Source organism: Terrapene carolina, unplaced genomic scaffold (genome assembly GCF_002925995.2).
Source record: "Terrapene carolina triunguis isolate 2854851 unplaced genomic scaffold, T_m_triunguis-2.0 Scaffold132, whole genome shotgun sequence".
In the NCBI taxonomy this organism is placed as follows: domain Eukaryota; kingdom Metazoa; phylum Chordata; order Testudines; family Emydidae; genus Terrapene; species Terrapene triunguis.
In genome coordinates, this window is record NW_020664483.1 from 21375826 (window position 1) to 21393770 (window position 17945).

Below are 17945 nucleotides of genomic sequence, written 5' to 3' on the forward strand. Positions count from 1 at the left end.
CCCCTGTCAGAAAACTAAATTTTGTATTACATTTTAGGTTATACTGTAAATATTTTTTTAGTATGAAACTGTTTTTGGAAGGATGAAAGAACTGGAAATGCAGTCCAGTTGGGCCCTCTCCCCTGCCTTTTCTTGATTCCTGAGGGTATGTCTATGCTGCAGTAAAACACCTGCAGCTGTCCTGTGTCAACTGACTTGGGCTTCAGGGCTATAAAACTGCAGTGTAAATGTTTGGGCTCTGGCTGGAGCTGGGACTCTGGCACCCTCCCCACTTGCGGTTTATCAGAGGACTTTAACTCACTGCCTAGATAAAACTTGTTCATACTGAACTGAAATTTGTAGTCATGAATACCATCAGTTCAGAATTCTAAGCCAAATAGCTTACTTTAGCCGTCTAAAAGCTGTAACAATGTTCATAAAACTACAGGTGTGCTCAAAACAACTCATCTGAAAAACATAAGTACTTTCTCTATTTGTGGTTATAAAGGAAAGCTTTACACCGTTCATTTACATGCATTCTCTCTCATTTCAGGAAACAATGTTTCCATAAACTTAGAGGTAGATCCCAGGCATCCAACTATGCTTCCTGAGTGTTACTTTCTTGGAGCAGACCATGGTAAGGGTCACATCCTGTCCTGATTTTTCCCACATTATATATGGGATGCTTAACTGTCAGATGCCAGGCTGAGTTTGCAGGGATAACAAAAACACAAAACACCTAATTCTTTTAAGTGTTGATTGAGCAAATTTGTTCTGCAAGTTGCTGAGAGAAAGGTGGAACTCTACAATATTTTTTTTAGTCCTTTTCCAGCAGAATCACAATTCAGGAGATGCCCTGTGTCCTGTAGAGAATTATTCCTAAAGATAATTATTTTACCACATCTATGATTATTTTGCCTGGTTTTTTTGTTTGTCATAAATAATCCACTGCAAATTTCCTCATGTCTTTCCCTCTATTTTCTATAGTTTCTTGCCATATCTTGAGGGGAGATCATACCTTTGGTGTACGATGTCCCAAAACTTAGCGCAATTATCATTCAAATATGATAACTGGGGGCCAGATTTGTAAATGTATTAAGATGCCTAGTGGGATTTCAAATGCATAGGCACCTATCTGCATATTTAGGTGTCTAAATACCTTTAAAAAATCTCTAGTTGTAAGTGCTGGAATGTGGGGGAAGTCTCTTCCTGTGAGTAATATAAATATCTCTGTATAACTTTGTAGTGGTAAATCCTCTGAGAACTAAGCTGAACAACAACATGCACTTGTGGTAAGTGTTTTCACTAATACAATTTTAGTTTAAAATCTGCATTTTGCAGTTCCGTGTGTTGAAGTCTATTTTCTTCTACTTGCAGGGATCCAGATATCACCCTACTACAAAATTTGAAAGAAGTTTTAGAAATTGATTTTCCTTCTCGTGCTGTGCTAGAAAAGACTGTAAGTATTGCTTTTTGTTGATGCTCAGTCTTTGTTTCTGAATACTATAGACTGATGAAAATGAAATTGTCATCTTATAACTGCCAGCAAAAATAATAGTCAGAAAGGATGTAATTGGATTAATAATTTGTTAAAAAAAAAAAAAAAAGGCTTCTGAACATCAAGCAATAATTGTTAGCTTATTAACAAATAGTTATAAGAGCACACTTTCCTATGGTCTACACAGCATTAAGGTGATTAATTACTGGCATCAACATTAAAAGGGGAGGAGGAAATTCCATAGTATTAATAAAGTGGAAAATCCAAACATTCTGTTATGGATATTGATGATTTAGAACTCTAATTATGTAGGTAGATCTGCTTAGAGGGGACAAGAGGCCATGCAAATAATGGTGCTGCATCTTCAAGTAGTGTCCCTGTGGATGCTCCTCTGTTGGCGTGCTTGTGTCCCTGTGCTGCTGATCAGAGAACTTTGGTAGTAGTCAGTTTCACCCGCGCATGTGCTGCTCCACACCTGCCACAAGGCTAGCCAGCATGCATGGGTAATGCCTCCTCAGTTCCTTCTCAATCATCCTTGGCTAAAGACAGAACTAGAGCTGTCCGTTCATGGATTGTTATCTCTCTTATAATTGCTAATTTTAACTTCTTTTGAAGCCCTTTTTCTTTCTTTGCTTCATTATATTTTATTTTGGCCATTGCCTAGAAGAAAAGAAAAGGACTTTGTCTTCTGTTGACCCCCAGTCGGGGGGACCTGGACAAGGATATGCCTGGTTCTCTGGGCTTCAAAAAGTGCCTCAGTTACAAGGGATCTATCCCAGTTACCAATGGACACTCACAGTGCGTTTGCTGTCTGGGGAGAGAAACACATTCCACAGAAGTGTGCAGCAACTGAATCCCAGATCCAGGAAGGACAGAGAACTGAGGCTCAAACTCCTACTCATGGAGTCAGTCCTTTAACCTCTGGAGTCTTGGTGGGAACCCTCACTGTAACCCTCTACTTCGAAGGGAGGTGAGCTCAGAGAGATGCCTGCAAGCCACTCATGTAAGGCCTCTTAGAAAAGGTCTGTGAGTCCCCATAGCGAGTACCGATCAAGCCAAAAATGATCCCTGTCTCGGTCAGTATCAGTACTGATGGCACCAAACCTGTCTAAATCTGGTACCCACAGCATGCATGGTACTGAACTGACAGGGCAACTTGGAATGCCTAGAGACTCAATGGGTGCAGGCAAAGAAGCATCAGTACCATGGGGGCATGAGAAACATAGAAGATCCGCCCCAGGGAAAGCTCCGTCAGTACAGTCATCAACATCCGTACTGCCACAATACCGAGTTCACCCAGAGTCCTCCGGCCACACAGCGCCCTTTTTGTTGTCTGAATCAGAAAGTGAGCAAGAGGACCTAGCTTCCCAACACCCTTCTCACCCGCCATACAGAGCCCAGTTTCACTATGGACACCGGGCATACCACCCTTCTGACCCTGGTATGGGCAACTGTGGTACCAACCACCGTGCCCCTTCCCATCAGAGTGGCCATACTGGGACCCTGGCAGGCCCAAAGGCAACAAGCTTCCATCACTGCTAGTATGGCATACCAACAGCCGAGGAAGTACCCTCCTTCAGCCGCTGCCCAAGGGCCTCTGAACTCCCCAAGCAGGCTAGGGAGGAACCGGAGGCCAAAGTCGAAGAGGAATTTACTCCTCCAGCCCACTTCTCATCATTATCACCAGATGAGACTGTGATGCCCCCTCCACCATCTATGGCAGATGACTTTAAGCTGTTCCAGGTCTTGGCACAGAGGGTGGCAGAGGCCTTTACAAGCAGTGTCTGAGTTGCACCACTAGGTGGTGGACATTCTACATTCCTCCAGCTCCTCCAGAGTGCCCCCTCCCTATTAATGAGGCTAATGAATTCTGCCAAGGTGATATGGCAGGCCTCTGCATCCATCCCACCAACTTGCAAGAGGGCGGACAAGACATATCATGTGCCAGCAAAGGACACAGAATTCCTGTTCTCACACCTGCCTCCCGATTTGATCATTGTGGATGCAGTTAACTCTAAAGGCTGCCAACACCACTTTAAGTCCACCCCTTATAACTGGGACTGGGAGCACCTGGACCTGTCTGGCAGTAAGGCCTACTCCTAAGCCACCCTTCAATTCAAAGTGGCGAACTATCAAGCCTTGTGGGCTAAATATGACTCTCAGAACTATGTGAAATTTAGTTTTTATTGAACAACTCCCCCATCCTCACAAGGACCAATTTAAGGCCTTGGTTAATGAGGGCCAGTTGGTGGCAAAAAGTTGCTCCAGTATGCATTTGACGGCGGCACATTCTATTTTGACTGCGTTGTGATGAGACAGGCCTCGTGGCTTCATCTCTCTGACTTCCTCAAGGAGGTCCAAACGACGGTGAAGGACTACCCCTTTTAGGGGACAAAATTATTTGCTGAAAAGACAGATGCCTCCCTCCATATGTTAAAAGATTTGAGGGTCACTCTTCGATCCCTTGGGATCTATATACCTGGGTACAAAAGAAAGTACAGCCCTCAGCCACCATTCAAGCCTTGCTCACAATACTCATCTCAGTAGTCACAATATCCATCTCAATATACACAGAGATTGTATGAACCTCACAGGAAGAAGCCCAGGTTCTCCAGATGGAAGATGTTGGGATCTCAGCAAACTTCCTCTCAGCCCTCCACCTTGAAGAAATAGTTTTGACGAGTTGATTGAGGTGCCCGTAGAACACTCTCCTCATTTCACGATGGAAAACACCCATCCCTTCGGAGATCATCTCGCCCCGTTCCACAGAACCTGGGAACGGATAACCTCCAACAAATGGGTGTTGGAGATCATCCGAGATGGCTACTCCACCCATTTTTCCTCCCTCTCCCCCTCCCAAACACCCCTCCCCATCCCTCTTCAGGGACCCTTCTCATGAAAGCTTGCTATATTAGGAGATAAAGTATCTCTTCAGTGTAGCAGCCATGTTGCAAGTATCCACACATGTAAGGAGCAGAGGCTTCTAATTTTTTACTTACTGGAGACCCATACAGGACCTCAGAGCGCTCAAAAAGTTGATCAAGGCTCAGAAGTTCAAGATGGTCATGTTATCTATTATAATTCGTTATCATTAGAAAAAGGAGACTGGTTCTCGGCCCTTAACCTCCAAGATGCTTATTTTCACATCTTGATCATATCGAGCCACAGATGTTACTTCAGGTTCGTGCTAGGTCAGGACCACTACCAATACGGAGTACTCCCTTTCGGCCTTTCATCGGCCCCCAGAGTATTCTTCAAGGTCCTTTTGGTAGTGGCGGCCTGTGACGTTATGAGGCCCACTTACGCTCTTAAGGCATCATGATTTATCCTCACCTGGACGACTGCCTTCTCAGGGTATGGTCCTTTGCAGAATCCCAGCAAGTCACTCAGACCACACTGGACCTGTTTCAGAATCTAGGCCTACAGATAGATAAACAAAAATCGACATTAACACCAGTAGAGAGACTAGAATTCATAGGAGCCGACCTCGACTCCATTCTTCCCACATCAGATTTCTCAGTCTCTCTTCGTTAATAGAGACAGTACAATCCAGCCCCCAAATTTTGGCCAAACATTGCCTCCAGCTCCTGGGCCACATGGCGATGGGCACATTGATTATTGCTCATTCAAGACTATGCATGAGATGTCTCCGAGCATGCTTTTGGTTCAGTTTAGAGGCCAAACAAAGACAACATAAGCAAATTACTATCAGTGCCCACCAGAGTCAAGCGATTCTCTGATTGGTAGAAGGACCCAGTAAACGTCTGTACGGGAATCCTGTTTGTTCAGTCTTCCTCATCTCTACTCCTAATCGCACGGATCTCAATGGTTGCGCAATACAGGACAAATGGTCTCCAGGCGAGAGATCAACACGTGCACTTGCTTCCTCCTGCTGATCAAAGACATGCACAAAAGGGTCATGACGGATAATATGGCCTGCATGTATTACACAAACCATCATGTAGGTAAAAGGTCTCATTCCCTGTGCGTAGAATCACTAAAACTATGGAACTGGTGCATCTCCCACAGTATCTTAATATCAGCTGCCTACTTACCAGGAATACACAACATGACGGCAGACAGTCTCATCCACAAATTCCCACGACCACGAATGGGAGATAGATTTGGTGGTACTCCACAACATATTCTGACAATGGGGGATACTGGTAATAGACCTATTCACTACTTACCAGAACAAGCAGTGTCCACAGTACTGCTCTAGAGTGGGGATCGGACGACATTCCATGGGAAATGCCCTCCTCCTTCCATGGGACAAAGGCCTCCTTTATGCTTTTTCCCCATTCCCTCTAATATTGAAAGTCCTGTTGAAAGTGAAGAGAGCAAACATACTGATTTCTCCCACCTGGCCCAGACAGACGTGGTACCCTTACCTGTCACAGCTGGCCACCGATGACTCTTCCAATCACTTCTTATCTTATGTCGCTGAAAGAGAGACGCACTCTCCATCCCAACCTGTGGATTCTGTGTCTCGAAGTCTGGCTCCTTCATGGCTCCAGCACATAGAGACATCTTGCTCTGAGGTGGTATAGGATGTGTTATTGCACAGTAGGAAAGGAGCTACTTGCCATACCTATCTACAAAAATGAAAGAGATTCCAGATCTGGTGCCATCCCAAACGTGTCATCCCTAATACATCCGCCCTACCAGTGATCCTAGACTACCTGTTGACTCTCAAGAAATCGGGACTCTCTATTGTTTCACCTAGCAGCAATTGCAACCTTCCCTCAGCAGACAAGGATATTCAATCTTCTCCCATCCGACTATGAAGAAGTTTATTAAATGCATAGCAAACTTTTTCCCACAACCCAGACTTCCCATGCCTCAACAGGATCGCAACCTACTATTAAAAGGTCTGACTGGGCCACCATTTGAACCCGTGGCCACTTGTTCGTTAACTCACCTTACCATGAGGATGGTGTTTCTCATCGTCATCAACTCACATATGAAATTTTAAAGTTCTTAAATTAAAAACTAATATCTGACTGAGGCCTTCTGTCTAATACAGTGAAAGTTCACTGTAGTTAAAAGCATGAAGACCATATGAAATAACGTAGTTAAAAAACTGCATGTCAATCAAGACTGGACATTGTTTTTAGGTGCATGAAATCATACTAGGACAAAAATGAGCCTTTTGCTGAATTATTATCAAATCTCTCGGGACAGATAGGGCTCCTCAGTCTGGATGGGTAGCCTATTTAGGAGAAGGAAAACTCTGATCTGAAACCCTCATCTATGGGATAAATAAAGCATGGTGTTGGGCAGCAGCAACAGCAGTACCGCCTCTTATTGGTCCATCCTGGTCTATAGCAACAAGATGGGGAGAGTTTGGGCATGTACTTGGTTCAACTGGGGAAAGGCCCTCTCACTGCAGTGTATGTCAGGGACACCAATTAATACACTATAGTTTCTGGCACAAGGTGACTAGTTGGTGCAACCAATGTTTTTCTTTTTGGTGAGTTACCAAAGGGCAGTAGTAGATATTAGCAAGGGATAATGCTAATGGTGAGAGGGCATCTTAGCCTTATGCCAGAAGTTCACCCACCTCAAGCCTGGCAGCCCCAGCATCTGAGCTGGGGATTTCTGGCTGTCAGCGTCTGAACTGTCCTGTAGAAGGTCAGGGTAGAATGAAGATTCAGTTAGAATGAAGAGTCAGATGAATCGCAACGACCTGCACAGCCAAAGAATTCCCATATAAATAGCAATATTGAATGTACCCCATTTGACTGACGAAGGTGTGGAAGTAGCTGATATGAAGGTACGGAGAGGTATTTGTGTTCTATACCTGCAGAAAACACGGTGAATGGGGAACACAGTGAGGGAGCTGGGCTTAAATTGTAAACTCTTCTATGGTAACAAAAGCAGGTGTAATGGAGTCAGGATGGTAGTGAGAGGAGAGCTGAGAAAGAACAATAATTGAAACGGACTGTTTGGCTGGAGGAAGGTGTGTACCTCTTTAAAGGATAGCAAGGCAAGGAATGAGGTTGCAGCAATGGCAGAGCAGGTCAACGTGAGGATGCTGACCCATCCCCCTAGGTGACTGGAAGAGAGGAGAGGTTACGCCAAGCAGGAAAAGCCCTCTTTTACCTGTACCAGGCAGAACAGCAAGGACTCAAGCTCTGCAATCTCCATGGTGCCATGTGGTAGCATGATGGTGAGAGCAGGGGAAGGGGTAGGAATGCTTCCCCCACACACTTCAGCCCACAGAGGGAAAAGCTGGCATTTAGTAACAGAAGGGGAGCAAATTTTAGGCATAGCTCAGAAGCTTCTGTATGGAGGGGATACAGTGATCAGATAAATGGATTGGTAAAGAATTCAAAGGAGGTATTTGTTAAAGGACTGGAAACTGGGAAGTTCGGGGCTCCTATGTCTGACATGGCAGGAAGCCAACTGCCCCTCTTAGAGCCCACCTTAACCCACATGGGGGAGATGGAAGGTCCCAGCAATAGGTGGGCTGGGGACTAGGATGGGAGAGAGGGTTGGCTGATGGAAGCCCCCCGGTATATATTGAAATGTTAATGCCATTACCAGCACTATATACTTTTATCTGTGGGGAGCTCCCAGATAGTTAATAAAATGGTAGCCTAATTAAACCACATCCTGTCCTTCCGGCATAGCTGGACAATGAGATTCAAAAGGAAGGAGGATGGTTTTGCAATGCCATTTGTAAAGAATGACCAGGGGAGGCTATTAGTAACACATGAATAAGCAAAGGAGAGGTGGAAACAGTAGTTTGAGGGGCAAAATGGCCTTTTTGGCAGAGTTGCCAACATGTGAGCCTAATGTCAGATCTGAGTCTGACATAATGGAGGATAAGGTGAGAAAATGTAGTCCAGAAAATGAAGAATGGTAAGGCACTGGGACCTGATAAAATGATGGCAGACCTGGTGAAAATCCTGGGCAAGAGAGATATAAAGTGGATGAGCAGAGTAGTTAAAAGCCATAGAGTGAATCAAGAGAATTCCTGAAGACTGATGAGAGTCTATTTTGGTATCAATACAGGGAAGCATCCATGAATGCAGACACTATCAAGGGATAAAGTTACCAGAACACACATTGGATGCTAGGATTGGGAGAAAGGTGGACAGGACAAGTGAACAAGAACTAGGTTTGAGTGCTGGAAGTGTATAGAATAACATCCCAGGTGTTGAACATCAGAAGTGTATGCCACTGAGACTGAAAGCCCAATTATATAGAACAATGGTGCACCCTGTAACGCTGGCAGACCAGTGGGCTAGAATGTATTCACTTGTGTATTAGTATAGATCAAAATGAGTATAAATTTAAGAGTGTATTCAGGAATTTAATCTTCATGAAAACTAGTGGAATGTTACTTGTACTGTTTTCACTTATCAGTTTCTGTTATAATGTAATAGCAAACATTTACATTGTGTATAACCCTGTAACTAAATAACCCATCAAAGAAATCTTGTGAAATGCTAATAAAGGACTTTAACAGAAAATGCTAATTTCAAAGCAAGTGCCCATTACGTATGATGGTCAGACATCAAAAAGCTAAGTGCATTCCTCACTGACAAAGGAAAAAGCCCACGAGGGTAGAAAGACTGTCAGCTTGCTTTCTGTCATAAAAAAATATAAATATGGATTCTCAGAAAAATCCTTCATTTCTGAACTGTTTAGACCGGTCAGCCTCACCTCAGTCCCCAGAAAAATTATGGAGAATCTCCTCAAGGATTCCATTTTGAAGCACTTGGAGGAGAGGAAGGTGATCAGGATGATGGGATGGATTGCACCCTCAGCAAGTTGGTTAATGACACTAAGCTGGGAGGAGTGGTTGATACGCTAGAGGGTAGGGATAGCATACAGAGGGACCTACACAAATTGGAGGATTGGGCCAAAAGAAATCTGATGAGGTTCAACAAGAACAATGCAGAGTCCTTCACTTAGGAAGGAAGAATCCCAGGCACTGCTACAAGCTGGGGACCGACTGGCTAAGCGGCAGTTCTGCAGAAAAGGACCTGGGGATTACAGTGGATGAGAAGCTGGATATGAGTCAACAGTGTGCCCTTGTTGCCAAGAAGGGCATATTGGGCTGCATCAGTAGGAGCATTGCCAGCAGATTGAGGGAAGTGATTATTCCCCTCAATTTGGCACTGGTGAGGCCACATCTGGAGTATTGTGTCCAGTTTTGGGCCCCCCACTATGGAAAGGATGTGGACAATTAATTGATAAACTTAACATTAACAAGTCACCGGGACCAGATGGCATTCACCCAAGAGTTCTGAAAGAACTCAAATGTGAAGTTGCGGAACTGTTAACTAAGGTTTGTAACCTGTCCTTTAAATCAGCTTCTGTACCCAATGACTGGAAGTTAGCTAATGTAATGCCAATATTTAAAAAGGGCTCTAGAGGTGATCCTGGCAATTACAGACCGGTAAGTCTAACGTCTGTACCAGGCAAATTAGTCAAAACAATATTTAAGAATAAAATTGTCCGACACATAGAAAAACAAACTGTTGAGCAATAGTCAACATGGTTTCTGTAAAGGGAAATCGTGTCTTACTAATCTATTAGACTTCTTTGAAAGGGTTAACAAACGTGGACAAGGGGGAGCCAGTGGACATAGTGTACTTAGATTTCCAGAAAGCCTTTGACAAGGTCCCTCACCAAAGGCTCTTATGTAAATTAAGCTGCCATGGGATAAAAGGGAAGGTCCTTTCATGGATTGAGAACTGGTTAAAAGACAGGGAACAAAGGGTAGGTATTAATGGTAAATTCTCAGAATGGAGAGGGGTAACTAGTGGTGTTCCCCAAGGGTCAGTCCTCGGACCAATCCTATTCAACTTATTCATAAATGATCTGGAAAAAGGGGTAAACAGTGAGGTGGCAACGTTTGCAGATGATACTAAACTGCTCAAGATAGTTAAGACCAAAGCAGACTGTGACGAACTTCAAAAAGATCTCATAAAACTAAGTGATTGGGCAACAAAATGGCAAATGAAATTTAATGTGGATAAATGTAAAGTAATGCACATTGGAAAAAATAACCCCAACTATACATACAATATGATGGGGCCTAATTTAGCTACAACAAGTCAGGAAAAAGATCTTGGAGTCATCGTGGATAGTTCTCTGAAAATGTCCACGCACTGTGCAGAGGCGGTCAAAAAAGCAAACACGATGTTAGGAATCATTAAAAAGGGGATAGAGAATAAGACAGAATATATTATTGCCCTTATATAAATCGATGGTACGCCCTCATCTCGAATACTGCATACAGGTGTGGTGGTCTCATCTCAAAAAAGATATACTGGCACTAGAAAAGGTTCAGAAAAGGGCAACTAAAATGATTAAGGGTTTGGAACGGGTCCCATATGAGGAGAGATTAAAGAGGCTAGGACTCTTCATCTTGGAAAAGAGGAGACTAAGGGGGGATATGATAGAGGTATATAAAATCATGAGTGATGTGGAGAAAGTGGATAAGGAAAAGTTATTTACTTATTCCCATAATACAAGAACAAGGGGTGATCAAATGAAATTAATAGGCAGCAGCTTTAAAACAAATAAAAGGAAGTTCTTCTTCACGCAGCGCACAGTCAACTTGTGGAACTCCTTACCTGAGGAGGTTGTGAAGGCTAGGACTATAACAGAGTTTAAAAGAGAACTGGATAAATTCATGGTGGTTAAGTCCATTAATGGCTATTAGCCAGGATGGGTAAGGAATGGTGTCCCTAGCCTCTGTCTGTCAGAGAGTGGAGATGGATGGCAGGAGAGAGATCACTTGATCATTGCCTGTTAGGTTCACTCCCTCTGGGGCACCTGGCATTGGCCACTGTCGGTAGACAGGATACTGGGCTAGATGGACCTTTGGTCTGATCCGGTACGGCCTTTCTTATGTTCTTATGACAAATTGGAGAGAGTCCAGCGGAGGGCAATGAAAATGATTAGGGGCTTGGGGCACATGACCTTATGAGGAGAGGCTGAGGGAAGTGGGCTTATTTAGTCTGCAGAGGAGGAGAATGAGGGGGGATTTGATAGCAGCCTTCAACTACTCTGAAAGAGGGTTCCAAAGAGGATGGAGCTAGGCTGTTCTCAGTAGTGGCAGATGACAGAACAAGGAGCAATGGTCTCAAGTTGCAGTGGGGGAGGTCTAGGTTGGATATTAGGAAAAACTATTTCACTAGGAGGGTGAAGCACTGGAATGGGTTACCTATTGCGGTGGTGGAACCTCCATCCTTAGAGGTTATTAAAGCCTGACTTGACAAAGCCCTGGCTGGGATGATTTAGTTGGGGGTTGGTTCTGGTTTGAGCAGGGGGTTGGACTACATGACCTCCTGAGGTCTCGTCCAACCCTAATCTTCTATGATTCTATGACTCTTGTAAGGAAGTATACCAGATGCAAAGCGGAAATCCCCAGAGACAATCTGGGTACCTGAAAAACTTCTGTGAAACTGGCAATTTATTACATTACTGCTACAAACTGTGACTGACCTGTTAATATATTTTACCTGCTTTAACCTCTCAATAACTCTTATTTCTTTGCTAATAAACCTTCAGTTAGTTTACTATAGAATTGGCTGCCAGTGTTGTCTTTGGCATAAGATCTGGAATACCAATTGATCTGGGGTAAGTGAAACCTGATGTGGTGTGATTTTGGGTTTAAATGACCATTATCACAAAGTCCAGTTTGTCTGGGTGGCAAGACAGGCTGGAGAATCTAAGGGGATTCCATGGTAAGACTGGTACAGTGAGCCAGGCGTTCAAATTTGTTGCTGGCATGGTGAAATCTAATTATAGAACATAGCACCAGTCTGTGGTATCGTCCCTTGTTTTCTGATAGTCTGCCCTGAAGTAGGCACTCTGTTGTTAGCCACTCCAGACAGCGTGACACACTCCACAATGTGATATAGTGCAGAAGCCTGGGTGGTAGAGACTCAAGGTCAGTGCCTACAGGTATTTGAAACAAGATGTCTTTGCACAATAAAGGATTACCCAAAGGGACAGACAGTGAAATGAAAGCCAGTTTGTGATGTGGCTGACAAAATCCAGGAAGCGCAACTTTGCTGGTTTGGACACATACAGAGGATGAACAAAGAGGACCTGGTGAAGATAGCATGGAGAGTATGGTAGGAAAGAGATCCTGAGGAAGCAATAGATGGATTGCATCAAAGATGGTACGCAGCTGGACCTTAGTTTTGCTTTGGACAGACAAAGATGATGGATGCTTGTACAACAACATGACGGGGTGTGGGGTGGGGAGAAGATGATCACATCTATTGGCGGTAAATAGAACTAGTTCCAGTCTTGGAACAGATGAAATGGACCTCTGAAGGAAGAAATACACAATAATTAGAAAGTGATGTACTTTATTTCTTCTTCATTTCCACCCTGAGATATGTTAATGTACAAAAAAGTTAACTTGTCTGAAATACTTTGTTTTGTATTTTTAAGGACTTCACTATAGACTGTGGTATCTGTTATGCTTACCGACTTGATGGTGCTATTCCAGACCAAGTGTGTGGTGATTCCCGATGTGGGCAACCTTTCCATCAGGCTTGCTTGTTTGAGGTAAAATTTTTATTAATGTAACAAATCCACTTGTCTCCAATTCATGGATCCCAGATATGGGCTTCTGTATGACAATATTATGGAAGCAGTAGAAATAGCTAGTTAGGTGACGGGTAAAGGACTGGTGAGAGAGAACTGTATCAGCAATGAAGCAGAACCACTAAGCCTTCTTAATTACATGTTCTTATTTCTGCTTCCCTAGTGTTCTCTCCCATCACTCACTTATGTCTTATAAGCTCTTGGGGGGCAAGGAACCTGCCTTACTGTGTGTGTACAAGCAAAGGTCTAATCAAGACAGGAGCTTCTAGGTGCTACAAAAGTAGAACAATTTAGTAATACTGCTCTGAAAACCTCAGAAGGGAGTGTGGAGAAAGTGGAGAGAGGATCACTTTAGAGTACTTTCAGTAAGTGAAACCAGTTAATCATTATAGGTAGATTGTACAGAAAACTAATCCAGCGAAATTGCATGCTCCTAATCCAGTGTGAAAACACTACAGATCAGGGATTTATCAACTACTATGGTGAAGAGCACTGTTTATAAGAACTTTAGACTCATTCCTAAATTGGGCATAAAATAAATATTAAGTTTTCATTATCTTATCTTGCAGTGGTTACAAGGCCTTCCTTCTAGCAGACAAAGTTTTAATGTCATCTTTGGTGAATGTCCATATTGTAATAAGGTAAGGAAATATTTTAGGAAGTCTAAGGGAAATGTAAAATGGAATAAAGTACAGTACTGGAGCTTAGGAAAAGTGGAAAAAAATAAGAGCAGCAGACAGTTAATGTTAATTTCATAAACACTAGTGGATTTTATATTTTATTCCACTGTAAAAATTATAGCATAGAGTTACTAATTACATGCACAAGTATTTAAAACTATTTGTTGAAGCAAGTGTAAAAGTAAGATGTAACAATGTCTATATATCAAACATATACCAGAGTCCTTTATCATGAAAGAGACAGGAGATTTAATTCTTCTACGATTTTTAGTATTACTCTATGAAAGGACTAGTTCTGGGAAGCATGCCTAATGTTCAGAATAGAAACAACCAAATAAAAATAGCGTAACACACATGTAGCCTTGTACATTGTAGAGGTTAAAACGTATCTGTTTACAGTATGTTATTTCACAAATCTTTTTCAAGCCAATCTCGGTGAAAATGTCTATGAAGAAACTTTGAAAAAATAACTTGTACAGCTTTGGGCTAATGACACTGCACATAAACTCAAGACATTTTAAATGGTGACATCAAAGAAAATACAACACAAGGAATATTAATATCAGAAGTACAAGTATGGTCATGGTGTATCGGTACCTCTCTTCAGTAAATGCAAGCTTAAAAATATTGGATACAGAAGGACAAGTAAAATTTCTATTGGGTTCTTGCAAAGATACTGGAGAATATGTAATGCTGTTTTGGTGGTGGTTCTTTTTAACTTCCCAGAAAACTGTTTGGGGATAGTGCCTGTGTAGTTGTCTTACGGTGTTTTCCTGCAAGGGAGAAAAAATATTTAAATGTTTCCAGCATTAAACCGAGTGGAAATCTGAATCAGAAGAACAAAGATTAAAATATTCTGTTGCACTGCTTTCTGGGGGAAACTTATATGCAAATGTCAAAGAACTACAGTGAAAGAACAAATTCTGACAAGCTTTTAGCAAGATTTGCTAGTAACATTTGCTGAGCTACTAGGAGTAGAGATTTAACCCCTCTAGATTTTGTGAACATTCTGTCAGATGCAGCTAGCATTTAAAGCTTCATAAATGTACAAATACAGCAGTGTTCATATCTACAAATTAATGTGGGGTTTGGTTTTATAACATGTAGACTAAATGCTTTGCAAAAAGAAATATTTAGAATTCTGTTTTCAAAAGCAACATCTAAAGGGCTCTAATACCTTTACCTTTGTCCTCAAAAATGTGAAAATCTGTAACATTTACAATATTCTTGCTAATAAAGCTATTATATACACATTCTAAACTTCTGATTGTCAAATTTGCTGTTCCTATTTATTTAGATTTCATTTTATATCTCCACAGTACAGCAAAACTTGTCATGATTCCTCAAAGGTGTAGGTGGTTTTTAATTTCCAGAAGCATCAACTTTATGGCTTCTTTGTCCTGCTTTGATCTTCACCTCGGATCTGACTCCTGCACCCACAACCTTTATTGCAAGACTTTCTTCAACGCACAGTTGTGTTTCTTGTATTTCAGTCCTGAAGTTTCTTTTGACAATCATCTCTTCCTTTAATGTTGCTACCTTCCCATTCCACTTTCCTTCTGCAAACTCCTGTCCGTAAATATCCTGTTCGGACTATAGTTTTCATATTCCATCCCACTCATAACCACACTAGTTTCTTTTGCTAAATCCATCCCACTTATCCTATATCCTGGCATTGTAGTCCTTTGGATGAAAAATTTGTAGTGGAGAAAGTCAACATAGACCCTGAATTATCTACCATTTGGCTTGCCAACTGATTCTCCTTCCTAATTAGATATAGAAGTCGTTCTTTGACACTTCATCTCAGTCTAGTTTTCACCACAAAAAGATAAGAACTACCTCATGAACTATTTTTCTCTATGGTCTCCAATACAGGTGGTGTTCTACTCTGATCCTCTGTCATTTGCCTTCATGCCTACTCTCATGCTCTTCCTTCCCCAGCTGGTGTTTTTTTCCTCTGCCTTCACACATACCACTGTTTCCTGTACCCTAAAAGCCCTTCTGCCTCTCCAACTATCACCCATTTGACTTCCAAGTCCTTGAGCAAGCTCTGAACTCTGGTTTTCTTGTCAGTTCACTCTCCTCGACTCTTCTCCAATCTATTCACTATTTTCCAAGTGTCTAATGACACCTTTCTTGCATCTTTTCTCCATATTCATTCAATAGTCTGTTACACTGCTGACCACACCATCCTTTTATACCCCCTACCACTATAGTCTCCTTCAATTGTTCTACTTCCCTCCACTCTTAGTGAACTGCAGGATTCTGGTTCTTGTTCCCCTTTTCTTCCTTCTTTTCCTGAGGTTAAGGTCATATCTGCATTCACGGCTACCAAATTACACATACCACTCCCAACTCTACTATTTCCACCCCTGATCAGTGGCATAGAGATATGACAATTTCCTGATGTATTGCCTCCAAAAAAACTAAATGGCTAAAAACAGATCTCTCCCTACTTATTCCACATCCCGGCCTTGGGGTTGCAGTGTCATAAATGACTCCACCTCTCACAATTAGGCTGCTACTGAATTCTGTAACAACTTCAATGTTTTCCAGTATATGTCACTCTCTCTCCATAAATACAACTCTTCTCCTGCCTTAATAAGTTGATGACTAGACTCTTGCAAACTCCTTTGCTCTGTCAAACCCGGCTTCCATCTTCCAATCCATTCGAAATGCCACCAACAAACTCATCTTCCTTTCCTGCTGTTATAACCATGTCATATACTGAGTCCGTTCTCTGACTCTGCATCATATTCAGCTTCCTCCTCCTCATGGCTGTGCCTAGACTAGAATAAGGGTATATAAAATCTTGCCTTTCCAGCATTCGTTTGCTTGGACCATGCAGCCTTTGTTTCTTTTTATCTATGCCTGAAATATCCTTCCTAATTTTGTACATCACAACCTCTCTCTCTAATACACCCAAAACCACTTCTGTAATCCCAATATTACACTCCTACACCAACTTTCCAAATCAGTTAAATAAAAGGAAGTAGCAGGAAGCATACCATCCAAACATATTCCCATGGCTTCATTTTGTATATTCTTTCTCCAACTTCTCTCCCCTTAATTCTTCATCTGAATGTTTTAACATGCTGACATCCATATTTAACTTGATTCTCTTGTTAGTGATAATGTGCCATGAGTACTAAGGAACAACTATAGTGGAATAGCCAGATTAATAGACATATTTCCCAATTACTTTTTCCTCCTAGGGAAAAATAACTCAAAAATACTAATGGCAACCAAATATTATGCAAAAGGCTGGTTTAGATCTTATTGTTCTTGATACCTGATCCTTCTCACTGGTTGCTGCGTCTATTGCTTATTCCCTCTTTCAGTCACCCAGGTACACATATTCCACAACTCCTCCCCTCCAGCTGTACTAAATGTACCCTTGCCTTCCAGCTAAGTGCAGCTTCTGATATCACCACAAAGCAGGGAAAAAAAGAGCACAAATACTCATACTGCTTCACAACACCATGATTTACAGTGAAGATGGCACCACTGTCACTGGCAGTTTCCACTGATCAATGTCAGGGACCAGTCTCTATCATTCACAACCCAGGTGATAGACTACCTGGGTGGAGAACCAAAAGCTGCTGCTTTCAGGTAAGAGGCAGGTACACAGGGGGTTGAGGGTCTGTGGGAGAGGAGGGATTTGGAGGGAAGCAGGTGGGGGACGGTCCAATTGGCTATTTATATTCTAGCATCCAAAACAGAATTTCTGCATAAAAATAGCATCTTAATTGCTACTTCCAACTCCATTATATAATAGAGTAGCTAATGCTATTGAGCTTTGATCAGTTAAATACTGACTCTTCAAGGCCTGAAACCAAGATTTTATTATTGGTTAATATTAAATGCAGTTATTGAAGAGCCAGCTATTACCAAACAGTGTTATCAGAGCAGTTTCCCCGCTGTAAATTAGAAGAAACTATTATTGACTTGCAAATGTTTACTTTAATCACAACCACTACACACAAATGTTGTCATGGGTACCATTCTTAATACCTGTGACTGTAGAGCTAATGTTAAAGGTACTATTGGAAGTGCAGCACTACTTTTGCACCTAATGCACAATGATGACAGAACATTTTTTTAACTTCATTATATTTTTGGAATAATGTTATCCAATGGTGTCTAAGCATATAACAAATTCTGGTGTTACTGTGACTAATATCTAGCCTGCTGTTTGCACA

General features: G+C 42.1%; 2 protein-coding genes across 4 annotated transcripts in view; one reads left to right on the forward strand and one right to left on the reverse strand.

Annotated features, from left to right (window-relative positions):
- The window catches only part of FANCL (FA complementation group L), an 80086-nt gene extending 65832 nt beyond the window's left edge, over positions 1-14254 (forward strand). The window contains exons 9-14 of the mRNA XM_026653164.1: positions 533-616; positions 1226-1271; positions 1357-1438; positions 12908-13024; positions 13633-13704; positions 14170-14254. Coding sequence (XP_026508949.1) covers positions 533-616; positions 1226-1271; positions 1357-1438; positions 12908-13024; positions 13633-13704; positions 14170-14205 — 437 coding nt within the window. The 3' untranslated portion in view covers positions 14206-14254. The remainder of the gene's footprint in view (positions 1-532; positions 617-1225; positions 1272-1356; positions 1439-12907; positions 13025-13632; positions 13705-14169) is intronic.
- The window catches only part of VRK2 (VRK serine/threonine kinase 2), a 64708-nt gene continuing 61012 nt past the window's right edge, over positions 14250-17945 (reverse strand). For all 3 annotated transcript variants that reach the window (XM_026653162.2, XM_024194897.2, XM_026653161.2), the window contains exon 12: positions 14250-14516. In XM_026653162.2, the coding sequence (XP_026508947.1) occupies positions 14274-14516 (243 nt within the window). In that variant the 3' untranslated portion in view covers positions 14250-14273. The remainder of the gene's footprint in view (positions 14517-17945) is intronic.